General features: G+C 53.5%; 2 protein-coding genes across 15 annotated transcripts in view; one reads left to right on the top strand and one right to left on the bottom strand.

Annotated features, from left to right (window-relative positions):
• Window positions 1-7,323, top strand: part of PBX1 (PBX homeobox 1) — a 133,400-nt gene extending 126,077 nt beyond the window's left edge. For all 6 annotated transcript variants that reach the window (XM_080407428.1, XM_080407430.1, XM_080407433.1 and 3 more), the window contains one exon: window positions 3,783-7,323. In XM_080407428.1, the coding sequence (XP_080263554.1) occupies window positions 3,783-3,875 (93 nt within the window). In that variant the 3' untranslated portion in view covers window positions 3,876-7,323. The remainder of the gene's footprint in view (window positions 1-3,782) is intronic.
• Window positions 7,324-10,346: 3,023 nt separating this feature from the next.
• LMX1A (LIM homeobox transcription factor 1 alpha) overlaps window positions 10,347-25,576 on the bottom strand; it is a 90,184-nt gene continuing 74,954 nt past the window's right edge. For 5 of the 9 annotated variants that reach the window (XM_080407413.1, XM_080407420.1, XM_080407421.1 and 2 more), the window contains one exon: window positions 10,347-24,819. The gene's annotated coding sequence lies outside the window, so the exon portion shown is untranslated. The remainder of the gene's footprint in view (window positions 24,820-25,576) is intronic. The other 4 variants (XM_080407415.1, XM_080407416.1, XM_080407417.1 and 1 more) reach the window with 4 other exon arrangements.

Below are 25,576 nucleotides of genomic sequence, written 5' to 3'. Positions count from 1 at the left end.
TTGGTGATACCCAGCCTTGGGTAGCACTGAGAGGAAGGAGGGACCCTCCCACCTGCAAGGTGAGGTGTTTGGGGCCAGATCCAGCCCTTCTTGCAAGCTTTGAGGGTTGAGGGGTTTTGCACCATTAAGTGAGAGATGTTAAGTGTCTGGTCCCTCTGGACTGGGCTTGTTCGTGGAGGTCCGATATGTACCCGGCCGGAGGTCCCTGGGGCTGGGAGTTTCAAAGCATTTAGGTGTCCAGGCTCTGGCAGGTTGCAGTAGAAGTTGGCTTCTCTGGCTTTTCTACAAGGAAGTAGAAGTCTTCCTCGCTCGTGCCGAGACCCTTTTCTTTAAGAATTTGAGCCTTGAAAAGAAAGTTGTTGCTCTGTTCCTCAGTAAGGTACCATTCGCCATCACGATCAACCTATGGTTCATGACCATGATCACAAGCTGGGATATAGAAATGGGTCTGGCAGGGCTTCAGTGCCCTCAGTGTGTCCTGAAGACTGCCACTGTGACCCTTGGGAAGTGGTGGCCAGTCAAGGCTGGATTCTCTGGTGTGTAGTAAGAGCTTCAGTGCACGTCGTAAGACCCTGACACAAACTCTTAGAAGTTCAGAGGTCTGAAACATCTTAGAGACTACTCCCCGTCTAAGACTTGCTGGTATCTGGTATGTTTGGAGGCTGACCTGACATCCTGCCCCATCGAGAATTTGGTCACAGAAGGTGGGGCATCCAGACAGCCTCTGTGTGAAGCAGAAGGAGCCTTTAAAAATTGGCAGAAAGTCATCTCCCAGCCCCACGTAGGAGGCCCGGGCGGAGAGCCAGGCAGACTTGCTGGAGGTGACAAAAATGCCGTGAGACCTGTGGAAATGGGCACCAAAACCAGTTGCTTCAGCAGTTCATCACCGGGGCTCCACTTAGTGGAGTGGTGCTCTACTTGGACAGTCACCAAGGCCTTGCCCGTGCTCTGGCACCAGAAGGTGGCATATGAAGAGGAGTCTCGGAGACCACTGCTCTGTCTTTGGCTTCTGCCCCACCTGAAGATGTCACAGCTGTGTACAGGGGGCTCCCCAAGGAGCCACAACCTCCTCCTAAGACTCCCTCATCTTTAAGGGAGATTCCAAGCAATTTGCTGCAGTCAGATCCCAAGGGATCTCCGTGCTCCGGAAGGAGGCAGGGCCAGCTGGGTGGAATCGGATGCATCCTGCACGTGGCTTGGCCTGTGCAGCAAGGGGGTGAACTCCAGAAAGGAGGGATGAGTGTGGATGGTGCCTACATGCCCTCTGCCTGGGGAAGGATCCGGCCCCCTCATGGAGGGCTTGTCCGTACCAAAGGGTGGCATCGAGATGGGGCCGCCTTTCCATTGCTGGACCCATAACCTGGGACCTTCTCAGGCTGGGGGAGCAGGAGGGTGTGGGGTCTGTGGAGGGTGCCCTGATCCAGGTCAGCCTCTCCCCGAGATCTTCTTGCCTTCCCTCTGGATGCAACCGAGGTGGTCATCGGCAGCACAGACTCCTGCAACACACGAAGGGTGATTCCCAGTCCGGAGTACCATGGGGCTCCCCAGCATTTTGGGGGGGCAGGGTGCTAAATATGGAGGCGCCACAGTTGCTGTCTGCAAGATGCTCTCCCTCTCGCTCCTTCCAACTGTGACTGGCACGCAAAAGCCTCACTAAAAATAGTTGAGCACAATAGGGACGGAGCCCTGCTCTGCACGGCCCCCTCCGCTCTCCCCCCTCCTGCTCGCTGTAATGACCCTGCAAACACTAAATGGCATCTGAGTGCATTAAGCAGCAAACTCTCCGGTGACATAGCAATTACGGCTCTGAAATAGATTTGGTGCGTCACGGAAGATAAGGGTTTTGAAAGTTTCTGTTGTGATTATAGCTTGTAACTCCAACAAATAACAGGCTTGGTAATAAGAGGCTGCCAGCACAGCTATTGTGGTTCTCTCTCACTGATGGCACGTAAATTGCTATTAATGTCCTAAGTGTACTTGAATATGCCAGTCTCGGGGCGGTAGAGTTGGCTCTGTGTCTCTCTTTACGTGGCCTGTCGTTGTCGGGCTGATAATCTACAGTAATTGCTGCCTCTTGCAGCGGTCCAAGACGTGTAAGGGTAGATATTGCATCTCAGGGAGCGCAGGGACGGTGGGTTGGGGCCCGGGTGTGGGTGGAAGCTGGTGGGGGTGGTGGGCACGGTGAGCCCAGGGTCTCTGCAGACAGGCAGCATGCAGTGCTGGTAATGTTTGTGTATGTTCTGGGTTCATGCTTGCACCCAAAGTGAAGCAGAGTGGGGTTTACTGACCTGCTGGCAAGCCCAGGTCACGATTCCTGTCTTCCCTGCTGTTGCCTGAACCCCTTCGCACAGGAGCGTGTTTGCACGCTTCCACGTGCGCGTGGAAGAGCACACAAGCCCGTTGCGTGAGTGCACGCCTTTGTCCTTTCTGTTCTGTGCATGTCCTGCTGTAGGGTGGTTTCACCCCTCAAAACACGCGTTCCCACGCCGCACCCATGGTCGGCTCTTTGCTCCCACCTCAGCTGCCTCTCGGGCAGGTAGGAGCTGCTCAGCAGCGTGGACAATCCACTGGCGAGTCCCGCACGGCTGCTCAGCACCTCGGGGCAATGAGGATTTTCCTACCTTTACCCAGCTTTGGGGGCCTCTGGGCCAGTGAGGGACGGTGCCGCGTGCCAGGAGGCGGCAGGACAGGCAGCCAGAGAGGGCAAAGCAGCCCGGGCATGTCTAGAGCGGGACAGCGACTGCCGCCAAGTCAGTCCTGGACAGTGGTTGGGAAGGATTAGTTAGCTGAGCACTCAATCAGTGTCAGAGTGGGCAGAGGATACAACATCTGCTCCTCTCCAAAGGGGATGGCAGCCGCGGAGGAGCAGCTTTTGTCCCACTGCTGGCTCCTGTCTGGGGCAGCCAGGGTTGTCCCATAGCTCTGCTCTCAAGAGGCTGGAGAGTTTGTCTCTGCGTCTGCTTTTAGGAGAAGCGGCAAGTTGTGCACTGTGCTTTGCTGTACAAACCCTCGGATGAGAGAGATGTATGTGGTGGTAGCACCTGCCTTGTGCTGTGGCTTGGGGTCCCTCGAGAAAGGGTGACAGGGAGCGTGGAGGACCAGCCCCAGGGCAGCAGAAACTTGTTTGTGGTTTTACTGCAAAGCAAGGAGGGCAGTGGGAGCAGAGAGGTGGCCCAAATACCTGAAAGCAGCCTTCAGGGTGGCGGGAGAGGTGTCTGGGCAACGTCTTCCCCACAGCAAGGCTTGGTGCTGGTGGCTTCCCCCCACAGAGGGACCATACAGCACGAGGGATGCCCGGAAGGTCAGCGAGGGGGTAGTGCATGGAGCTGTGCTGGGGGACACAGCATGGCTCAGCAGTCCTTTGGGACCCGTTGCTTGTTCCGCATGTTCATAGCACCTGGGTCCAGATAACACTCCAGGATGGGGTTTCTGGGGTGAGGTGTTTGCTGTCCATATGGGAAAGGGTCCGATTTGTGGGTGAGCAAACCCCAGACAACCAGAGCTCAGAGTTTCTGCAGAAATTCCTATTTTTTAAGGGACAGAATTTCCATGAGCATTTGCAATTTATCAAAACCCGCGTTTGCAACCAAGTTGTTTCTGGCCTCATCCCACTGATGTAGCTGCACGGTCTGTGGTGGGATGGGGAAGCCAGAGGGGGCATCTTTGCCTCCTACATCGGCCCCTGCTGAGGGAGAAGAGGGAGGTCCAGGGTGGATGGGTGGATCGGGTAGGGCCAGGCATGCTGCTAGGTGACTGGTCTCTCCATCTTTCCCTTCCTGCAGGCTAATGGAGGTTGGCAAGACGCTACTACCCCATCGTCGGTGACCTCCCCCACAGAAGGCCCTGGCAGCGTTCACTCTGATACCTCCAACTGATCTCCCAGCAAATTGCATCCCTGGCTGAGCCGGCCCCGGCGGGGGCGGGAGGGGAGGGGGCCTCTCCTAACACCGCAGCAGTCAGACTGGAGGTGAACCCAATCAGCACACACAAGAAGACTCCTTCTCTTCTCTTCTCTTCGTCGGGATGCTTTTTTCAGCCAATCTGGACACTTCTTTATACTCTCTTCCCTTTCTTTTCTGGGTAGAAGCCGCTCTTCCCCCTCCCCGCCACTGCCACAACACCAGTCCCTTCCCCTCATCCCTTCCCACCGAAGAATATGTCAACAGGTGGAAGGATTTTAAGGAGGAAAAGCAAAAATCAACTGCCACCACACCAAACAAGCCCAAAGCAGTGTATGGCCTCGTGCTGGGCGTCTTTCTGAGGAGCCACAAACGTACCTCAGTCACGTCTCGCTCCTTTACTCTAGCAGGCAGCCCCCCTCGCCCCTCCCCGTCTCTCAGGCTACCTCTCCGTAGGGAAACACCTCTTCATAGGGAAATGCCACCACAGCCCTGCTGTCGCCTCGCCTCCGCCAGCCCTAGCCAAGCCAGCGCATCGCCTCCGTGTGCCCAGCCCTGCCTCGGTGAGCTGTCCCTGGGGCACTGCCGGTGACGGGGTGGGTGGATACAGCCCCCCGTACACGTAGGAGAAGGAGCCAGTGTTGCTCCCCTTCGCTTCCAAAAGGTACTTGGCCCATTCCCAGCCTGGGGGAAACAGCCAGCACTCCCTGGTCCCTGCCCTGCTCCGCCACATCCCGCTGGCTGCTGTGAGCTGGGTGAGCCATGAAACCCCACCGTCCTCCCCGCCTGCTGTCGGAGGGGAGGAAAGGAGGGGAGGAGACAAGGCAGAGGCGGGCAAGAAATAGCCATCACTGGTAACGAAGGCGCTGAGCACCTCCGCGATGTTGTTACAGGATCAGGTCTGGATGATTGATGGGACCCCAGCAGTTTTCTCACAGCACCTAGGGAGGCTGGCAGTGGAATTTTCTTGGCGGGGAGAGCGTCGTGGGGTGTCGGCTTATGGTTCTGGGAGCATGCTGCACTTGGAAGAGGAGGAGGTGGGTTCCCCAGTGCAGGGAGGACCTGATGGCACCCGCTGCAGTCCCAAAGCCTTGCCGGGCAGGCAGCAAGGGATGGGCAGCAGGATGCCGGAGGCTGGATGCAGCGGGGTGAGCGTGGTGGGTGCTTTTGGTAACGGTTAATGCAACAGGTTTGCTTGAGGGTGAAGCTCTGTAGGACGGGTGAGTGCCCTGTTTGGGGATGTCTTTCCGCTGAAGCTGCTGGTTTTATCCCAAGAGTTACTCTGGGCAGCAGTATCCCAAGCCATGGGAGAACTCATGGGATTTTCTGCCCAGCCTTTCTGGTCTGTTTGGACAACCAGCAGTGGCTGTTAAGTGAGGCTTCCCCCTGCCGAAACACTCCTTGAGGCAGCCGGTGCTGGCAGGACATGGCTTTTGTTGAAGAGCAGGGTGAGGAGGCACCAGTTTGCCCAGGGCGACGGGCTGAGCTTCTTGCTGGGGCAGTACTTTTGGCCAGTGGTTGTTCAGCAGGCGCAAGGACGCTGACCCAGCCCACGGCAAGACCTGAGTGCTGTGGGGACTGGTGTGGGTGCAGCATGCCTGGCACCTTGTGATGTATCCAAATACCTCTTGGCCACATCTTGTGCTCTTCCACATCCGTGCCTGCCCTGCCCGTGCCGGCGCTGGCCATCTCGAGATGGGAACTGCCAGTACAGAGCAGCGTTAAGCAGGAACCATTTGAAATTAAAGCTCTGCCAAAATAATTTCCATCCTTCTGCTGGAAAAAATAATGGTGGTTGGCCTGCCAGCCATGGAGGTGGTGTGCCCACAGCTCCGGCACGCTGTCACTGTGCAGCATGCGGCCAGCAGCATGACTCACCTGAAGCGGCAGTGAAGCCTGCCTTTCCCTGGGGAACAAGCCCGGAAGGCTCCAAAACACCCGCTCTCAAATGTGACCTTCCCCCGCACGCAAAAAGTCCCAGTTGAGTGCATTTTCTGTTTCTGAGCTGGTGGCATCAGAGTAGGGTGCAAAAGGTGGATGAGAAATGGCACAAGCTGCTCTCTGCTTGGTTTTTGTGTCTCCAGCCGTGAGACACTCTCTGCTCCTTCCACACGCGTACCCGGGGATGGGGCCGTGCCACGGAGCGGGATGTGACGTGCGAGGTCTAGGGCTGCCTCCCGGCTGGGATTACACTAAGAGCAACGAGAAGGTTGTTTCCCTGCGAGGACACGGGTTAGGAGGTGCTCCTCATCAGCCTGAGGAACCTTCCCGCTCTCCTCCTCCTCCTCCTGTGGCCTCCCCCAGTGCAGCTTTGTAACTGTTTCCAGCTTATTTTACGTGAAACCCTTCTGGCAAAGTGTTTCAGGGACGCAGGACTGGGTCAGGTCTGTTCTCCGGAGCGGCAGCAGTGCCGTGCCTGCCGGAATGCCGCCGTACCTCTTGGAAACCAGCCGGGAAGGAGCTGAAACAACCCTCTGAACCGGGGCTGCCTGCCCCTGCCCTGCCAGTGCTGCCCCTCCTGCCTGCACCCCTGCCCGCAGCACCCCTGCCCGCGCAGGGCGCTCGCCCCTCCACGGTACTTTGCAAATCACCTCCTGGGTTCCCCGGTTGGTCCCTCCGGTTCATGTTGGCGTAGCTGCTTGCTTGCCTTTTTCTTTGCTTTTTTTTTTTTTTTTTTTTTTAATTAATTTTTGGGTTTTGTTTCTTCCTCCCCTTCCCGCCCACCCCCAACCCTGAGTGTTGTGGGTTTTTTTCTTCTTCTTCTTTTTCTTTTTTATTATTTTTGTTTTCTGCCCAGAAAAACCTGACTTCGATACCAAAAAAAAACAAAACAAAAAAACAAAAAACAAAACAAAAAAAAAACAAACAAAAAAACCTGCAGAAACTCAAAAAAAATAAAAACAAAAAAAAAAAACACAAAAAAAACTCGACGATTCTTTCAGCTTTATTAACATTTTCCATTGTTTCTTGCGATTTGTGTCTCGTTCTTTGTAGTATTGATGATAACGAACATTTGATAATGAATGTTCTTGTATATTCAGATAAAGGAGAAAAAAAAAACCAAAAACGCAGTCGGAATTTAATAGTGTTTATAATAAAAGAATAAAAAAATGACCCTCTTAGCACGCAAAATTGAACAGGGGGAAGGTGCCATCCCTGTTCTTTCTGTGGCAACAAGCGCTTCATTCCTGTATAGTTTATAACATCAAACTACCTACGTTCATCATCTTTTTTTTTTTTTTTTGGTTTGTTTGTTTTTCCCATGGTTTGTTTTTTTTTCTTCCCATTTTCTCGCATTTGTGAATTAGTTCAAGAATGCTAGAAAAGTGTAGAGTTGTGCACACTCATTTCTTCTTACACAATGTTTAAAAAGTGACGGTAATTCATTTTGTAAAACTTTAAAAAGAAAAAAAAATGGTTGGAATAGTGAGCATTAATAGGTACAGTCTAACACTTTATGTTTCTTAACGTTGAGACCCAGAAATTACTTTTTTTTTTTACTTTTTTTTTTTTGGCGTTATTGGGTGGGCGGGGGGTGGGGGCTTTGATGATGATGCTGAGTTTATTTTGACCTGTCCGAGACACGACGGCCTTGCCGCTTCCCCTGCGCTTTTGAGCTGTGACCCAAGTGATGTGAAAAGTGATGGTGGTGTTTTGGGAGGGGTGGTGTTTCTCGGGGGGGGGGGGGGGGGGGGTGTCCCCACTCCTTTTGACACCCAAGCCCAGAAGGTCCTTGGGTGGCTGCTCTGGGGCTGAGCGGTGGGATTACCTCTCTGGAGGGGGATGTAATCCCAAGGGGGTTTGGGGAGGAGATGCCTAGGGGTGATGGGGAGTCAGGTGCTGAGCCCCTCGTGGGTCTTTGTGCCTGGGAGCGATGCTTAGCTCCCTGGAAGTGATGAAAAGACATGAATCCTCCCCAAAATGTGTAGACGGTGGACTTCGGCGCCCTTGTGCTCTGCCCCAGATGCCGGCAGCACCCCTGCCCCGAGGGTTGGCTGCCACAGCCCTGGCTTGGAGGTGCCCCTGGCTGCAGCTCTTGGCCCAAAACCGAGGGGTTGGAGGAAAGGAGGGTGCTGAGCTCATTTCAACCACGGACCTTGCTGAGGACTGGGGGAGGTCTCACAGCCTGGCCCCAAGCCCTGGCTGCACAGGGGTGCTGGGAAGGATGAGGGACAAGGGACGCGAGGTGGCAGCCCCACAGCCATGATGGGACATGGCCAGAATGCCCCCAGGTCGAGCCCGAAATCTGGGTGGCTGCAGAGTGGGGTTCAAGGAGCGGTGCTGAGGAAGATGCCGGTTGGCATTGCTTTAGTTTTCTCTTCAAAAAGTTTCCCTCCTCCCTGCCTCCTCCCAAAAAACTGAGCTTTTCACATCACTGAACGGTTTAGGGTTTGGGGTGTTATTTTTAATCCCAAGGTTTCCTGGAGTCCTTTTGTTTTCATACACCTTTATTATTATAATTATTATTATTATTATAATTATTATTATTATTATTAAGACAATGTAAATCAGACATTGCCTGGGGGGTGGGTTTTGTCGGTTTGCTTTTTTTTTTTGGTTCTTGCAAAGCCCTTCTGTCCCTTGTAAAGATGATCCAGTTCTGAGTTGCTTTTTCTTTTCTATTTTTTCCCCCCATCTTTTCTTTCTCTTCCTAATGGATTCCAAATATTAAAAAAGAAAAAGAAAAAAAAACCAACAGAAAAACCCTAAAAAAAAAAAAAAGACTCTCTGTTCCGACCTGGTTTTGAAACTTTAAGCTTTTCTGCTTCTGTAAAGAAAAAAAAAGGCCTCTGTCTTTCTGATCCCAATTGAGACTTTTATGTTCTATGACGATACTAACAAGGTGTAGGTTTTACAGTTTCCTGATTTGTACTGGTAATGCATATTCCAAATAAATAGTTTCTTTTGTTGCAAAAAAAAAAAAAAAAAAAAAAAAAAAAAAAACAACAAAACTGAAACCAAACCTGGCGTATTTTTTGGGAGGAAGAAGAGGAAAGCGAGATGCCCTGGGGGTTTCCCCCATGGGGATGCAGGGGTCAGGAAGGGTTTGGGGTGCAGGGGAGGGGGTGAGCAAAGGCAAGAGCCTGATGCTTCATCCTGGAGGGATGCAATTTGGGGGTGATGCCTGATGCACAGCATCCCCGCTGCTCCCACTGCTCCCTCCCTGTGCCTCAGTTTCCCTGGGCAGGGGGAGGCGAGTACTGCTGGACACACGGATTTTTCCACACCAAAAATACTTTCAGTCTTCCGTTTTCATTGTTTGTTCACTGCTTTTTTGGATTTTTTTCATGCACTTCTTTCCAAAAAAGCTAGAATGGGGATTTTCTTTCTCACCCCCAGGAATGGGGCAGGGCTGGGGGGCAGGGGAAGGGTTGGTGGCTTCGTGTGTTTTCCTGGGGGGGTAGTTTAAAAAAAGGAAAAATTTTGAAAACGTTTCTAAGCAAAAAGTGATTTTAAATTTGAAAATAATTTGCAATTTAAAAAAAGAGTCTGTGCGTGGGACGAAAACCAGGACAGCTCTGCCATGTCCCCGGAGATGAAGGCAGCAGATGAAAAAGGGGGCGGCTGGAGAGGGGGACTGTGATTCCCCAGTTCCCAAGCTGGAGGAAGGTGAGCAGGACCCCCCCCAAATGCCTCCGACACCCCACAGGGACCAAAGTGGAGGGAAAGAAACCCCCGGGGAGGCAGCGCAAGGATGCTGGGGCTCGCCTGGAGCTGCTGCCCTGCTCCCCCATGGATTTCTTGTCAATGATTATTCAATCTCCAGCCTGACCTTTCTCTTCTAAATAACACGGCAATATCAGTGCGGGCCAGCCTCCAGCTCCGGCTGCAAATTAACTGTATCGCTCTCCTGCAGGAGACCCGAGGAGCCCCCCGGCTGCCGCGCTTCCAGACCGCCCCAGGAATTATCTCCCTCCGCCGGTGCTCTCCTAATACCAGTTTAAATATCATCTTGCTCCCAGCTGTTTAATTCTAATAAATGCTCATCCCAGCTCCAAACAGAGAAATGCTAAGTCTCACCGGGCTCTGATGAGAAAATCGCCCCAAAATGGCAAGTGGCAGGAGGTGATGCTGGGAGGAAGGGAGGTGATGCTCTTCGGGCTGGGGGGTCCTGGCAACGCATCCTTCGGGTGTTGGGGTGGGTTTGAGCGTGTCATGCCTCTCCCAGCTCAAGCCGTTCTCCCTCCCTGCCAAAAATAGATAAGGTGGGAAAAGGGCGCCTTCAGCTTCCTAGAACGTTTGGGGGCGGCTGGGGGGGACCAGCTGGGTGCAGCATCCCAGCATCCTCCATCCCTCCATCCCCCCTTGCTGGCTGCCTGTGGCTAAAAGAAACTGAACCCACAGGAACCAAACCGGATTGTTGGTGTTTTCCTGGCTGTCTCCTTCCCCCTCTCTGCATCCCCACCTTTTCCTTCTCTCCCTGCCACTCATCAATAGGATCCCCCCCCCCATTTCCCCACGTTAGGGCAACAAAGTTCATCCCTGGGTGAACGCAAACCCCCAGGCCAGGCTACTGCACTTTTTCATTCCACGTTATAATATTTTAGGCCAAAAGCTGGTGGAAAAAAAAAAACACGGAACCACTGGGATTTCCATGGCAAGGCTTTTGGTGAGCAGAAACCAGCGGCTTGGTGAGATGCTGATACCCCAGGACATGCCATGTCCCGGACGGGGTGGGGGCATGACCTGTGTGATGCCTCTTGCAGGTTTTTCTCTCCATCAGCAGCTGCCAGCACCCCTGCCCGGCTGGGGTCCCCCCGCCTGTGCCCACCCAGCCCTGTGCCGGCAGCTCTGGGAGCCACCAGCATCACCGGGGCAGACAGGCGGCGCGCACGGGCGAAGCACATCCCTGGTTATTAATAATCCTTCCAAACTAACCGAGTGGTTGGGAGGCATTAAAGTTATAGTTTGCAGTAAAGCCCCCGTCCGTTTGCTGGAGAGTTTAATATATGGCAGGAAGTTTCGCCTATAAAAGGCGAGGGTTATGTTTTTCTCCAGTTCACTGGGAGTCTATAACTTACGACCTCCATAAACGTGAGTGGGTCTTGCAAGTCAGCCCATCAGTCTTTGGAGTAATTCTGCTTTGTAGTAAAATATTTTATTGTGCCTTGGATGCAGGCAGCCCCCCGCTGCCGGGCAGGCAGGGGGGTGGTGGCTGTCCCCCGGTCCCTCCTCTGCTGGCACCGCGGGGATGGTGTGGAGGGGTGATGGCTGCCCATCCTCTGGGCATGGTGGGTGTAGGAGTGGAGATAATAAATAAAATAAAGACAAAATAAAGTAAAATAAAGGTAAAATAAAGTAAAATAAAATACAACAAGGATAACATAAAATAAAGCTAAAATATAATACAATAAAATAAAGATTCAGTAAAAGAATTTAAAGATAAAGTAAAATAAATTAAAGATAAAATAAAAAGTAAAATGAAATAAAGATAATAAAATAAAGTAAAATGAAATAAAGATAATAATAAAATAATAAAATAAAGATGAAATAAAATAAAATAAAATAAAGGTAAAATAAAAAATATAAAGATAAGATAAAATAAAGATAAGGTAAAATAAAATAAATTAAAAATGACCGTGCCCATGGGCATGAGCTATTGGGAACGTGTGCTACACCTTTTAATTATTGCTAATGAGGTAGAGTTTTAATAGCTTTATAGGGAAATTCTGCACACTGGCGGTTCAAGGTGCGGCTGCAGGGGCCGCATAGGCAGGGGGAGCCTGGGGCCGGTGCGGGCGCTCGGTGCCGGGAGAGGAGGAGGATGGCGAGGAAGGAGCCCAGAGGAGGGGGCGGGTGGACGGGCACTGGCTCAGCACGGACACGGGTGGTGATGGCACGGTGGCAGGGCTGGACCAAGACCAAGCAGGGTACATACATATGAAAAACGGGGGGAAAGAGGAATGCCATCACCACCTTGCCAAGGTCCCACCCTGTGGGCCACCAAAACGCTTTGTTCGGCCCCCAGAATCAACTCTGTTTGCCTGCAGCCATCGCTGGCCCCAGGACAGGGCAGCTGAGAGGCGCTGGGAGACCCCAGCTAATTAAAAATGCAAATGAACGGCAGAGCCACGCGGCTGCTGGCGCCTTCCAAAGGTGCAAATTACAAGAGGGGTTTGTTGGCAGCAGCTTCTCATGCGGGGGCAAGTCCCCGTCACCCCGTGGCCACTAGCCTCGACGGACAGGCAGCCCCTGCCCGCACCACCGCGGTGGCTGGGGGGTGTCCTTCATCTGCCTGAAGCAACCTTCAGAGCAGGGAAAGGGGGATAGAAGAAAGGACAGGAGAAAAAAAAAAAGATTATTTAAAAAAATACATCAAAAAATGTTTCCCTGATTTTGGTGGTTTGGAGGGGTGGGCTTTTTTTCCCCTTTGTTTTCTTCCCGGCTTTTTGTGGGAAAATGATTCTTCAAAATGAAAAGAGAAAAGAAATATAATCTGTAGCAAATAGTCACTGAAACAAATTACATGGGGACTAGAGCAGTCCGGTCCCCTGCGAGTGGGCACCAGGCACGCTCGAGCCCCCCGCCCCCCACCCCTCCCAGTACCTCCTTTCAATGCCTGGGTGGCATTGTCCCTAAATATCCAACAGATTCTTGGAAACACCGCCCGAGCTCAACCCGTACAATCCAAGCTACGATGCAATTAGCATGGAGGAAAAAACCCTGAAGCCAGTGGCTTTGGGGTGACCACGCAGGTGATGTCCAGAGCCAGACCCGGGTGAGGCTGCTCTCCCCGACCCTGCCAGGACCGCGCGGGTTTTGCCCCATTCTCCTGTTTTCTGGAGCGGTTTGGAAGCGGCAGGCGGCGATGGCCGGGACCACTGTGGCGTTTGCCGAGGGCCACGCCAGTGCTTCTCCCACTCGCTGACTCAGCTCTAGCAGCTCCCTCGTCCTGCTGCTAATTAGGCTCCAGCCTCTCATCTTGTTAATAAGCTTCCAGTTCATCTGCATGCAAAAAAACCAAAAAAACAACGGAGAGAGTGAAAGCAAGCAGCTCGTTTTACCTTCAACATGTGGCTAATGCTTATTAAAATATTTAACCTTTTATTACGGCACAGAAATATCTGTTCAGGTGCCCGGCAGCGACACCGCGCCGCTATAGGGGACACCCTATGGAGGGGCCCCACCAGTGCCCGCCAGCTAATACCAACCCCCAGGGGCAATGGGAAGATGCTGCAAAACAGAGGTAATTTCAGCTCCCGAGATCTGTGGCAGCAGTTTGCGGCATTCCCAGAGCCTGGCCGGGGCATTAAGTGGGGAAATCCCATCGAGCTGCCTCAAAACTCATCTCCTGGGGCGTGTGCGGCCATTGCACGTAACGCCTTTCCCCATGAAACAAAAAGAGTCGTGCTAGCGAGATCCTGCTCCTATCCAGCCTCCACTCCCAGAGAGACCCCACTCTCCAGGGGCTGTCCCTGCCCCCCCCGCCCCAGGGCTGGGTACTTGCACCCCGGGAGCCCCGTGAAAGGCAGCAACACCGCCAGGACAGAGCCCAGCATCGCAGGCGTGAGCAGGAAGGAGGGAAGGTGAAGCTGCCATCCCAGCTGCGGCCACGCAGGTTATTTGATGACGATTAATTAACCCGGGACTAAGAGGTTTGCGAGGGAAGCGGGGAGCGCTGCCTGGAGCCTGGCCAGCGTGGGGCCGGCGCTGGGACAGGGGGCTCCCAGCCGCCACTGCTGCCAGCTGCCCGGTGCTGAGTGGGGGGCTCTGGTAAACCATCCCTGCTTCCAGCATGGCTCGGCTGGTGGCAAAGTCTGCTGTGCAAAAGAGCTGGCAGCTACACAGCTATGACCTCTCTATGAAATAGAAGACATATATATCATCGTCTGTATAACGTATTTACATACGTACATGTATGCATATAGGTAGACTTAGCAGTGTGCTAGCGCCCAGGCACTACAAATCCCCTGGGATCTGCAACCCCAGTGAGCCCAGGCAGCCCGTCTCATGCTCGGAAAGCCGGGAGGGAGCTGCAGCGGGACTGGAGGTGCCACCGCAGAGCTCCCCTGGGCACAGAGCTGTCCTGCAGCGGGTTCCACAGCCCAGCATGGCCAGTGTCATCCATGCTGGGGTGCCAACAACGTACCGTGGGGCTCCTGCTGCCCTGCTTTTGCTACCAGCAGTGTCACCCCTTGGAGGCCAGGCTTACCCCCTGCACAGTGCACGTCACAACAGCGTCAGTGCTCTGCTCCTCCGTGGTGCAGAGGAGCACAGGGACAAGCCCTGCTGCAGCCGCTGAGTGAGGGAGTTGATGGGGGAGGACGGGGGAACATGGTGGGCTTGGAGAGGCTGAGGCTGAGCATTTTTGCTCCTGTGCTGGAGGAGATGGGGAGAGACAGACATAACCTGCAGCCATGGAAATCTCACGCTGGTTCCTCCATCTCCCTAATTACAGGCAGAGGCATTGGCCAAGGAGTCTGCAGGGTGCTGGGGCTTTGCGCTGGCTGCGGGGCGCTGAGAGGCAATGGCCCCGTGTGTCCCGGGGAGGCAGCTGCCACCTCGCTCCGAGTAGCCACAGTGCTCCTCTGATGCTTCAGACGGAGCTTGGGCACACAATGTGCTTTTGAAGCTCTTCCCCACCAGCTAAGCGGGGTCAGACACTTCGCTGCATGGGGTGATCCAGCCACGCTATCGGTACCCACCCACCCACATCTGCCCCCCTGTCTCAAGACCCATTTTGCTCCAGAGTAAAAGGCATTTGAGGAACTTCCCTGGCTCACGGTGAAGCATAGTTAATTAAGCTCTTTTTGGCATATTAGTGGAGACAGCCTTATTAGAGATATTTGGCACTAATGATATGCATGTACTTCACTTCCATGGAAAACTGCATTTAAATAAATGGATATACAGTTCAGCCGCTCCCATGTCTTTAACCAGCACTTCTCTCGCATCACAAACTTAATTGGCTCTGAAATCCAGCTTGTTTTTTGCTTTTTGACGTTTGCTGACAACCCACTCCCCCCTGCCCCTTCAGTTAGCCCTGGCCGCTGGCTGGGTGGGGAGCTGAGCATGGGGCTGCTGGTGCTTCTGCTCTTGCACACACACACAAACACCCCCCCACCCCCCCAAGGTGAATTAGGGCCAGGTTAAAGGCAGAGCCCAGAACCCCAGCTAGGCAGTCATTTCTGCTTGCCTACAGGTGGTTTCTTACCATGGCATGAGGATGCCCTGGAGTACCTTCACTTCTGGGGCAAGCAGCAGCACAGGGACATCACCCTCAAACCTGGGTGTCCCGGAGGGTTTCAGGCCCCAGGGATACAGATGATAGATCCTGACCACTAGCTCAGATTGAGAGCCCCGGCTTACTCCACAAGGTGCTGTCACCTTAGCCTTGAGCCCTGGTTGTTAGGAGCAGGCTCCTTGCTGAGCTCCGGCTGCCAGGAATGGGCTGGGAAATGACGCTTTGCAGGATGCGTCCAGACTCCAGCGTCAGGCTGGGTACTGGCACCTCGCAGCGGCTAAGCGCCGACAACAGCATCGCCTCTGCCTCCTTTCAGAAACCTGAAAGCTTGATGTGTGCTGGAAGGGAAAAAAACAAACCACCCGGGCCAGGGGGTGGGCGAGGAGATTTTGAAGCTGATAACGGCTGAAGGCTTATGGGGAGCATCCCGGGAGGCTCCCGCTGCGCCGGGCCAGGTGGAGGGGTGCCCGCAGGCATACCTGTCTGGGATGATCAGGGCTTTGGCCTGTCTGCTGCATGTCCTCTGAAGGTCATCAGGGCTGTCCCTGTCCTCGGGCTCTCTCCCGGCTGTGCAGACGCTGCCTTTTGTTGGGAGGTAATAGCTGGTGTGTGACTGCAGCAATAACTCTTCCTCCCTCGCCGCGCTTCTCGGTGGGATGGCTGCAGCCAGGGCTGCCTCTCTGGCAGGCTGATCTGTGCGCCCCAGCAGCGTGGCCGTCTCGCTTGGCTTTCTCCAAGCCATTCCTGCTGATGGAGGGCAGGGAGATACTGCCCCATCCCACCAGAGAGGCGGTGGGGGTAGAGATACTGCACCTAGCAGCGGGAAGCAGCTGGAAATGGGAGCACCGAGCCAAATGCAAACCAGGGCCACACCAGCACTGCTGCGAAATAGAGGAGCAGCCTGTGTCCTGCAGTGGCCTCTGGGGACGAGGGCATTAGGAAAGGGCACCTTGCACCACGCTGCTCTCGCTGCAGCACAGCCTGCAGACTGTTGGCAGCACCTAAAAAAGCAACCCCACCACACCGTACCCCTCAACCTCTTGCATGGCTGAGATGGGGTCTCATCCAGGTCTTCCCTTCAAATCTTGGTAGGTGCCAACCAGCCGGGGCACAGCAGCATTCCAGCCAGGGCACAAGAGGGTGCAGATGCCCGAAGGGACAGGTTGGTGCCCCTGTGGCTGTCACAGGAGCTGTGCATCTCAGACCCACCTACACATCCTGGGTGGTCACACCTGGGCTACCACCCTTCAGCATGGGGCACAGCAGAGACCAGCTAACGCTGGTCCAGTGACACAGTCAGCACAAGCCCTCCGAACCTGTGCCAGTGTGAAGCTTCAAAGTCAAAGGACATCTTTTCCAGGAGTTCTGAGATGGGCCAGCACTCTCAGCTCGGGCACTGCCTGCACTGTCCCTGATGTGGCAGGACAATTTTCTGGCCACAAAGCCCCACAAGCGCTGCCACCAGCCCTACGCTGGGCACCTGCATCTCCAGCAGTAGCCCCGACCCTTGACAGCAGGACAGCCTCTGTCTCTGCCCTTTGATCCCCTCTGCCGCCCGCTGACAGATTCCCTGAGGATGTTTTGTTGGTGGTGTCACCCTTGACCATTAGCTCTTCACGCATGACTATAACGTGACATCTCTGATGCAGTGCCGCCAGCAGCCAGCAACTTCAGGGAGCAATTAAAGCCGAATAGAGTCACTGCGGGCGAGAGCATCTTTGACCGTACATCTCCATCGCCCTCTCGGCCCCAGCCCCACACCACCACCTCTCCCCAAAATGCCCCAGAATGCCTTTTCCCTACCTCTTGGGTCATGGTAGCCAGAGGGAAGAGCTGTAGGATGGACAAGATGGATTCAGTGGGCCAGGAGCCAGATCTAGCACCAGCAGAAGGTGACCCATCCCCAGGTATGGGGTGTCGTGGGCATCCCAGGTCTGTCTCGGGGAGCAAACCATCCTGGTGGGCTTGATCAAGGTCTTCCCCACTCCTGCTCACATGCCATCATTATTTTAAGACCAGGGAGGCCAAGGCAGTGGGTTTTTTATGTGATTAGCTGCTGAGATGAACGTTAATTAGTTTTCAATTTCCATAAAGTACCCCACTGACAGAAAGATTAGTTAAACCTGCTCACAGCTGCAGAGGAGCACTCAGAAATTGGGAAGGGGCAGAGGGGGCAGGTAGCAGGGGGAGGATGGAAAAAGGGGGTCCGAGCAGCACCACCAGGCCTTGTAGAGGGGGGAAGGCAGTGGGATTCCACTGGCTGCCCACGTGCAGGGATATAGATATAGATGAGAGGAGGGGAAATATACATGAGGGATATAGATATGTGATGAGAGGAGGGGAAAAATAAAATCCAGGGAGAATTCTGGGGCCAGACCCCACAGAAAAGGTGTGTTGCTCCGCCAGGTCTCTGCTGACCCCCCACCTTGTCCCCTGAGCCAGGAGGGGAGGCTGAGCCACTTCACCCAGCAATAGCACCCATGGCAAACACAGCCTCCGAGCTCCGGGGATGGGGTAGTTGTGTTTTGATGCTTTTGTGCATTTTCCCCCCTTCCCAAAACGCCCTCTGAAGTAACACCCCCACCGTGTGAGCCAGTGCAACCCGGGGGTGCTGCGGATCTGCCACGTGACAGCTGTGGAAGTGAATTGCAAATGACATTTCATTAACAGCTTGAATAAAACTGTTTTCCCTCTTTTCCACTATGCCCAAAAGCGACGGTAATCTTTTGTGCAAAGTGCTCTTCAAGCCCCAGTCCAACCCAGCCGAGCTGGGGGGGCTCTTCAGGGTTTGCCCCCTGCATCCTCTCCCCATCAGTGCCTGGTTTTTGGGTCAGAGCTATAACCCTTGCAAAGGGAAGGAAAATAGTGGGTGAAAAGGGGCAAATGCCCAAGGAGGGGTGCCTGTGCCCCAGAGTGAGGCAGGAGGATGCCCAAATGCTTTTGAGGCAGATTTGGGCTCCCAAAAGGAAGGGATAGCAGCTCGCCTTGGGAGAAGATGTCTAGTGCTCGGGGCAGTCCAGCAAGGCACGGAGGAGGAGCAGCCACGTGCTGTCGGGTCGCACACCCAGGATGTTCAGCACATGTTTGATGCCGGAGCCCGAGCGCACAAAGCGGAGACGCCGAGGCATCGGCAAACCCAGCCAGGACTGCAGCATCCCTCTTCCCCGCTGCCAGGAAGGAAAGGAGGGAGCTTGATGGGAAGCAGCAAGTGCCAGCAATTCCCAGGCTGCAGATCCCAGGCTGCGTGGCCCTTCGCCGGGGCCATGCCTGGCTGGCCAGGGGGTGGTGGGAGGGAGGGATGGGGCCACTGTGCCCTTGAAGAGCGCAGCTGGGCACCGCACGGCGTCCCTGCCGCGGCCCCTTCCAAAGCCAGCTGAGACCCCGGGCGCCTGCTCAGCACGCTGCAGAGGGGGGAGCGCTCCCCCAGCCAGCATCCCACGGCACCCACCCGAAGACCCCACAAAAACACCGCGGTGGGGGTCCCTAGTGTCACGAGTGTGATTTTCCCCCCACGTGGCTGCAGGGACCCCACTCTGCGAACCACGAGGCCAGGAGGGGGCCGGGGTCCCTGCCAGGGAGATCAGCTCCCGTCCCCGCTCCTGCCGTTGACGTTATTCGGCTGGACAGAGGGATGTCTGGGCGAATCATTTTCAACGCTCTTCCATATTCATAATGGGCTAAATATAGGGGAGCAAAGTGGGACCTGGCGGGCAAAGCCCTCCCCATGGTCAGAGCCGATGACTTCTCCGCCAAGATGAAATGCCGGCATCAGCCCCGCCAGGGCCCTGGGGGCAGAGGGAACCGTACCCCGCCAGCCCCCCGACCGAGATGCAGTTGTTCAGGGTTTTTTTGGTGGGTTTTTTTTTTTAGCTCCCAGTGGCCAAAATCAAAATCACGTTTTCAGCCGGTCGAGGGAGTCAGTGGAGCAGCCCGGGAGGGGGTCTGGCGGCCCCAGTACCCCCACCCTCCCCCTGGTCCTCTTCTTCATTAAGCGAGAAGGTTAATGATTTCAATTAGGGAAAAGGCAAGCAGCTAAATGAGTATAAATAAAGCTTTTTCTGAGCCATGGCAGGGAAAGGGCAGGAAGGCTGTGGGGGGAGCGGGAACTCATGGGTCCAGTGTGGGGCTCCCACGGGAAAATACCCACAGCAGGAGAAAGTGCCACCCGTCCCGCTGAGCCAGGCCCTTTGCCAGCCCCAGGCTGATGTGCTTCCATAAAATACTAATAAAAAGTGATGTCTTTTGCCCCCACACCTCCCCTCCTGCCGGTCCCTGAGGGTTAAAGTCTTTATCAGTGGGACTCTGGCTTTCCTCCAGCCCTGGCAGAGCCCCACTCACCCACTGGCTCCAGTGGTCCCGAGTCGTGCCCATGTCATCCTTGGCTTGCTTTACACTGAGAAAAAATACTGTGGAAAGTTAAAACCAGCCCCATATTATGGAAAAAGGTACCAGCTCCCCTGCGGCTTCACAGGGCCCTCGCAGCTCTAGCAAAACTGGCATTTACTGTGTGCAGGAAAGACCATGCATAGTATCGAGCCTAGAAAATAGTATTTGCAGTATTATGGGTAACTTCTCAATAAAGTTTATTCACCAGGAAATCTGCTGGCATCCCTCACCAAGGTGTCCCTGCCCATTTGTGATGAGGCATGGAAAGGCGCAGGCTGGGCACAGCATCCCGGGGGTTCCCACTGGGGAGCCTCTCCTCACCCCCACCGTGTTAAACACCACCATCACTTTTCTGGTTCAACAGCAGCTCCCATGCTGGGTTTTTTCGGCAGGTACCCTCAAGCCTGCAACATCTGTTCAGTGCGATGGCTGCTGGGGATGGAGGGAAACCCCAGGCTGCCACAGAGGTGTGCAGCTCGGCCCTGGGCAGAGTCACGCACAGGGGGACAGTCATGGGAGGCAGGTTTAATTTCTCGTCCTGCTGTGAGTTTGCAATTCAGTGTGAGATGAAGCAAGAAAAAAAAAAATACGGAGGGGTTTTCTGTTCTGGGCTTTGAATTAACATATTTGGGGGCATCTGGTGTTTGAACAGCAGAGTGTGTCCCTTCCAGCACAGATAGATCAGCTCCCACACCGCGCTGGCTTAGCAGAAACTCAGAGCTTATGCTTCACGTGAGCGGTTTCACGGAATGCAAAGCAAGAAAGGTTGTGCGCGTGTGCGTGTGGCTTCTTCATGCCACAGCACAGAAACACAGGCACAAATGCCCAAACCTGCTAGCAACAGCCTGTCAGACCCTTGAGAGGTTTGATGCAGGTAGCTCTGCAGCTGTCTCAGGGATCCCCGAACATCTCTGCCTTCTTTAACCTAAGCAGCACTCACCAGCAGTGGATGGCTCCTGGTTTAGAGGTGAGGAAAACCCCAGCTTCGAGACTCTAGCAGGGATGGGAATGGGTTTCTCAGGCGGCATTGGCTGCTGAGGCATTTGCAGGGCTGCAGGATGGCCATGGCAGGAGGATGGTGGTGCTGCCCGGCTGCTGTGATGACAAGTCATGCCCTCAGCATTCTCCAGCATATTTTTCCCCTTGTGAGAAACTCAGCAATATCTTCTCCCTGGGAAAAAGAAGTATCCTGTGACTCATGGGAAGGTAAGATAAAGTACAGCCCCACACTTGACTAGATATGTGGCTATTTTAATAGATGAGATAATAAATAAACCTGATAGAGATTTTTCAAGTTTTCATTCATTTTTGATAGAGAGAAATTATTCCTTTTCCTCCATAAATATAAAAAAAGTTCTCACTAAAGAGCTGGGAGCTCCCAGCACAATTTTGATGTCCCCTAGCTTCGTCCCATGGCACCCAAATCGCCTTTTAAAGCCCCAGCTCCAGGAACCGAGGGCTTAGGTGAGAGTAACTTGCATTAAAAATCCACCATGACAAGGTTTCCAGCTGTCTGATGGAAGAAGAAAGCCAAGCACCCTAAAAAACCCAACTCCAGGGGGATTTATTTTAATTAGGTTGACTCATTTACAGCACGCCGTCTTTAAAAATAAGCATTTTAAGCTGATCCCCGGATTTCAGAAAGGCTGAGCTCGGCAGCACGGGGTGGCCATGCCTGTCTCCTCTTTTAACTGTCAAACACAGAGACATCTCGGGAGGCTGAGGGGAAGCAGCTCTCTTTGCTGCTGCGCTGCCAGCAAGAACCTTCTCGGTGCCAGCCACGACACGGCACAGTCCCGAAACTCAGCCCTGGACCTCCGAAATGCCTTTCAGTTCACCTCTGAGATACATTTAGTAACTCGCCTTAATATTGATGCTCTCCATACACATCGCCGTGGAAGGACTCTCGGCCTTGGCCAGCGTAATTATATGTTCAATATTAACGGTCTTCATCTGTCAAAGCTTGCCGGCTCATGCCCGTCCTCATCCATGGGGCTGGGCAAGCGCTCCACTGTCCCCAGACGCTGCCCGCGAGCCCTTGGCAAACCCTCTGGAGAAGAAGCCAGGGACAGTTTTGAGATCATCTCCCAGCGCTGGCTTAGGGATTAGACTGAAACACAAGGAGGTACCAGCCCCTCTTTCAGAAAGGTTCGTTTCTCTTGACTCATTAGCCTCTCCTGCCTGAAGGACTAAGAAGCACCGTGGTGGCTGCTGGCTTTGGCCAGATCAAATGAGACTGACGCTTGATGGCCAGAAGACCAGAACAAAGAGGACAATGCAGCTAAGAACCTGCTGCCATATCTCAAGTGGCATCAGGAAAAGACTAGGAGCCCTTCTTGATGTGGCATGCTGCAGGCCTGGGAGACCTTTGAGGAGCAGCAGACAGCCCCAGCCATGCAACCCCGGTTTATTCTTCCCCCAAATCCTCAGCTCCATCGAGACCTCGCTTGTTTTAGGACACGCTTGCCAAGCTCATGCAAAGACTGGGCAAGGTGGTGGCCACAGAGAGGGACCCAGGACCCTCTCTCCAGCCCATGTACAAGCCCCTCACATTGTACAGGGTTGTGCCAGGGACCCTGTCCAGAGAAGTCACACTGCCATCGGCAAATCACAGGCATACCGGTGGCAGGAGCATCCCCTGTGCCAACGGGGACCATGACACACTGCAAAGGGTCCAGGGCAGGTTTGGGGCAGGGGCTGCAGTCCCTGGCATAACAGTCTCCATGGGAATGGCGAAGCGAGATAAAAAGGGTTTTTTCTAGTTGATCGTTTATGCTATTAGGGCCTTTTCCTCTGGGTAAGCACAAAGTCTGCCTCTTTAATGGCTGTTATTAAAAGTCAGGGTTAAAATCCCTTTGGGAGTGGGGAAGGCAGATAATCCCCGCTCCTCCTGACCTTCTTTCCCTCCTCACTTTGCAAGGTTATTGCAATTCCCCAGAAGTAGCTGCTCTATATGATATACTCCTTCCCTTCCAAAACCAAAAAAAGGCATTTGCAGCCTGGGAGCCCTTCAGCTGGAGGAGTCCCCACGGCTGGAGCCAACTACCCCCTAGGCCCCCCCTTACCCATCCAGCCTGGGTGGTTATTCCTCACCCCTCTGTGAGCAGCAGCTACAGAGTCAACTGCCAACGTACATTTTAAACCTGCTAGAAGGGCAAAAAATGGGGGGAGGAGGAAAAAAAAAAATCGCCTTAAACCACCAAACTTCTATCCTATTCCTCCTCTGCAGAATAAACAGCTAAAAGCAGTTTACTCTACTCCTCCCCAGTGTCACAGACATCTGTCCCCAGGGCTGAGAAGCAGCGTGATGAATTGCAGCAGCAGAGGGGATTTTTGCTTCCGCTTTTAAAAAGCCCCCAAACTACAGGGTTTACACCGAGAAAGCGCTGACACAGCTTTGCCACCGCAGCTCTCGTGACGCGGGGATGCAGGGATGCGAGGATGCGGACAGGGGCAGGAGGCACGCAGGGAGAACTGCGGACGAACAACCTCCTGCGTTGGGATACGTGGCTTTAATGGCAGGCTAATCACTTCTATCGATGCTGATTTAGGGCTGGGGATGTGGGAACCCCAGGGCTCTCGGGCGGGTTGTGCGTGGCTCCAGCTACCTCTAGTGGAAAGCAGACAGAAGTGGCCGCCCTCGGCTGCACCGCTTCCACATCAAGGGCTAGATTTACTCCAAGGGGCTTTGCATCCACCTACTTGGAACTCTTACTGCAATATTTAGCTGCGAGAAACACTTCAACCCATTACCCTCAGCCCAAACGTAGATGTATGTGACTAAGTCTGGCAATCGCCCTGATTTTGGGTGGCCTTTCTCTTCCAGAAAGGCCGGGACCTGCTTACCCTGCATGGTTGGGCCGGGTGCAGAAGCTTCACATTGTTTAAGACCTCCTCAGGGAGCTGCTCCTCCCAGCCCCAGCATCTCGAGCATCCCCTCAGCAAAGCAGCCAAGGGGTTTTGCAAGACTACAAGCAGGACCAGAGGTCCATGTTCCTGGCACATGGCATGAGTGACTTGGACCTGTGAGGTCTGGCAGGACTCTGTGCCCTCCCCATCAGGACACCTCGTGAGGCTGGGCACCGAAGGGCAGATGGCACCTTTCTCCTCGAACATACTGTGGTGACACCAGCCACTGAGACACAGTCTCCATTAGCACTTACTGCAAGTGAGCGTGGCTGCAAAGAGCTGACAAAAACATAAGGGATGAGCACAGCAAGCTTTCCTCTGCTAGTAAAGTGTTTCGGTGGCATAGCTACGCTCGGGGAGAAGCCCCATCACCGGATTTTCTAGGTGTAACCACATGGAGACCAAACCCGCTTATTCCCTTCTACCCGCAAAATCTGTTGTATTTTTCACTTGCACCAAAGCGATACTATTTCAAAAAAGAAAGAAAAAATTACTTACTTATTCACATGAATCCAGGAGCTGGTGCTTTCCAAAAGGTCTCCAGCTTGACTGCCTTTAGCAGCTACAGTCTGAGCAGGGCTCCTGCTCCTCGGCTCACCAGTACCACCACCAGCACCACCACATGGCCCTGCACCCAGAAAAAACTGCTGTAAAGTCCACACCGCCTAAACAATATTATGGCCAGAGCCTCTAGAGTATTTTTTTCAGTATATATTTTTCATATATATATTCACATATATATATAGATGAAACATACATTTTTCAGTACCTCCAGCAAGCTCTGGCCTCACGACCTTGGGGTCTGCCTGGAAGAGACCTCTTGCCATAAACCTGGGGCAGACAAATGGGAAAGAGTGGCAGCTAATTGCACCCAAACCAGAAGCCACTTTTGCATGCTCTTCTTCACACCGTCACCCAAATGCAAGGGGAGGAAGCAACGCCATCTCCCCCTGGTTTCAGGGTCCCTGAATACAGTTGCAAAAAATGGTTAACAAGCTCTAAGTGTCAGGGAAAAGTGGGGCTGATGGGAAAGATTAGACATTAATGAGAGCCATCTTCCAAAGCATCCATCACTCCACTTTCATGAGTTTCTTAATGTGGTGGGAACGCTGCCATAGCTGGATTCCTTTTATTTAAAGCAGAGATAAAAAGCTGGAGAGGTATTAATATTAATTAAGAGACAGACATTTGCAGAAACTTTTTTTACCCCACGTCACACCCAGCTCTCAGTCCCACTTCAGGGAACAACCAGATTTTTTTTCCAGAAAGAACTAAATTGTTCTGCAGAATTTATGAGTCTTTGTCACTTCTGCTGTGACTTTTATCCCATAGGGCAGGAAACGAAGGCTGCACCAGATGAAGGCTGTCTCACAATCCAATTCTCTGTCCCAGGGCATGTGGGAAATGTTTCCATTTTTCTTGAAATTCCCTGTGGAATTTCTGAAATGGGGAAAAAAAAAACCCTGCCTTGATGCTGAAATAAGGTCTTAATTTTTGACAAGCAAGAAAATAAAAAAGGCTTGCCTGGGGAGATGCAGCGAGGGGGAGCTCCAGGTGTGGGGCAGGCACTGCTGGGCAGAGCCCTGCAGCGGTGGTGGGGGACACCACCACACGGCTGGTGGGACCTCCACCCTGGGTTAGGGTAAGGACCACAAGGACATGTGCAAGAGGTTTCCCATCGTGACATGGTGCAAGTCACCCCCTAGTCCTCACCAGTTGTGAGAGGGTTAATTCCCAAGCCCCCAGGACACCAGCGTTTTAATTGATGGGTGGCAGAGTCTCCCAGCCCTGGTCAGCAGGCTTCGCTTTTTGCTGCCGTTTGTCTCTTTGGGTTTTTGTCAAACTTTGTCCTTGATCTGTGCAAAAATGGACTTCCCAGCCAAACGCTGTCTTGGGCAGCCGTCTCCAGATGACAGAAGCTAAACTGATGAGTTGCAGTTGGGAATTGTTTAAATGAAATGACGCCCTGAAAGCACCCGGGCAGACGTGCCGTACCTGCGCTGCTGGTAACAGATGGGGGAAAGCGAGAACCAGGAGCTGCTGCTTCTCCGTGAGAGCACCACAAAACCTGCATCACGCCTCCTGATTTTCCATATCGAGCTTAAAAGAGGAGGGAAAGTAGAAGGCAACTGCTGAGGTTAGCACAGGCTCCCCTGTCTGCAGGTGTCCTCTACCTAATCAGGTTTGCCAAACCTGA

Source organism: Falco punctatus (genome assembly GCF_963210335.1).
Source record: "Falco punctatus genome assembly, chromosome: 11".
NCBI classification, from domain to species: Eukaryota; Metazoa; Chordata; class Aves; order Falconiformes; family Falconidae; genus Falco; species Falco punctatus.
This window is presented reverse-complemented; position numbering and strand designations above follow the sequence as displayed.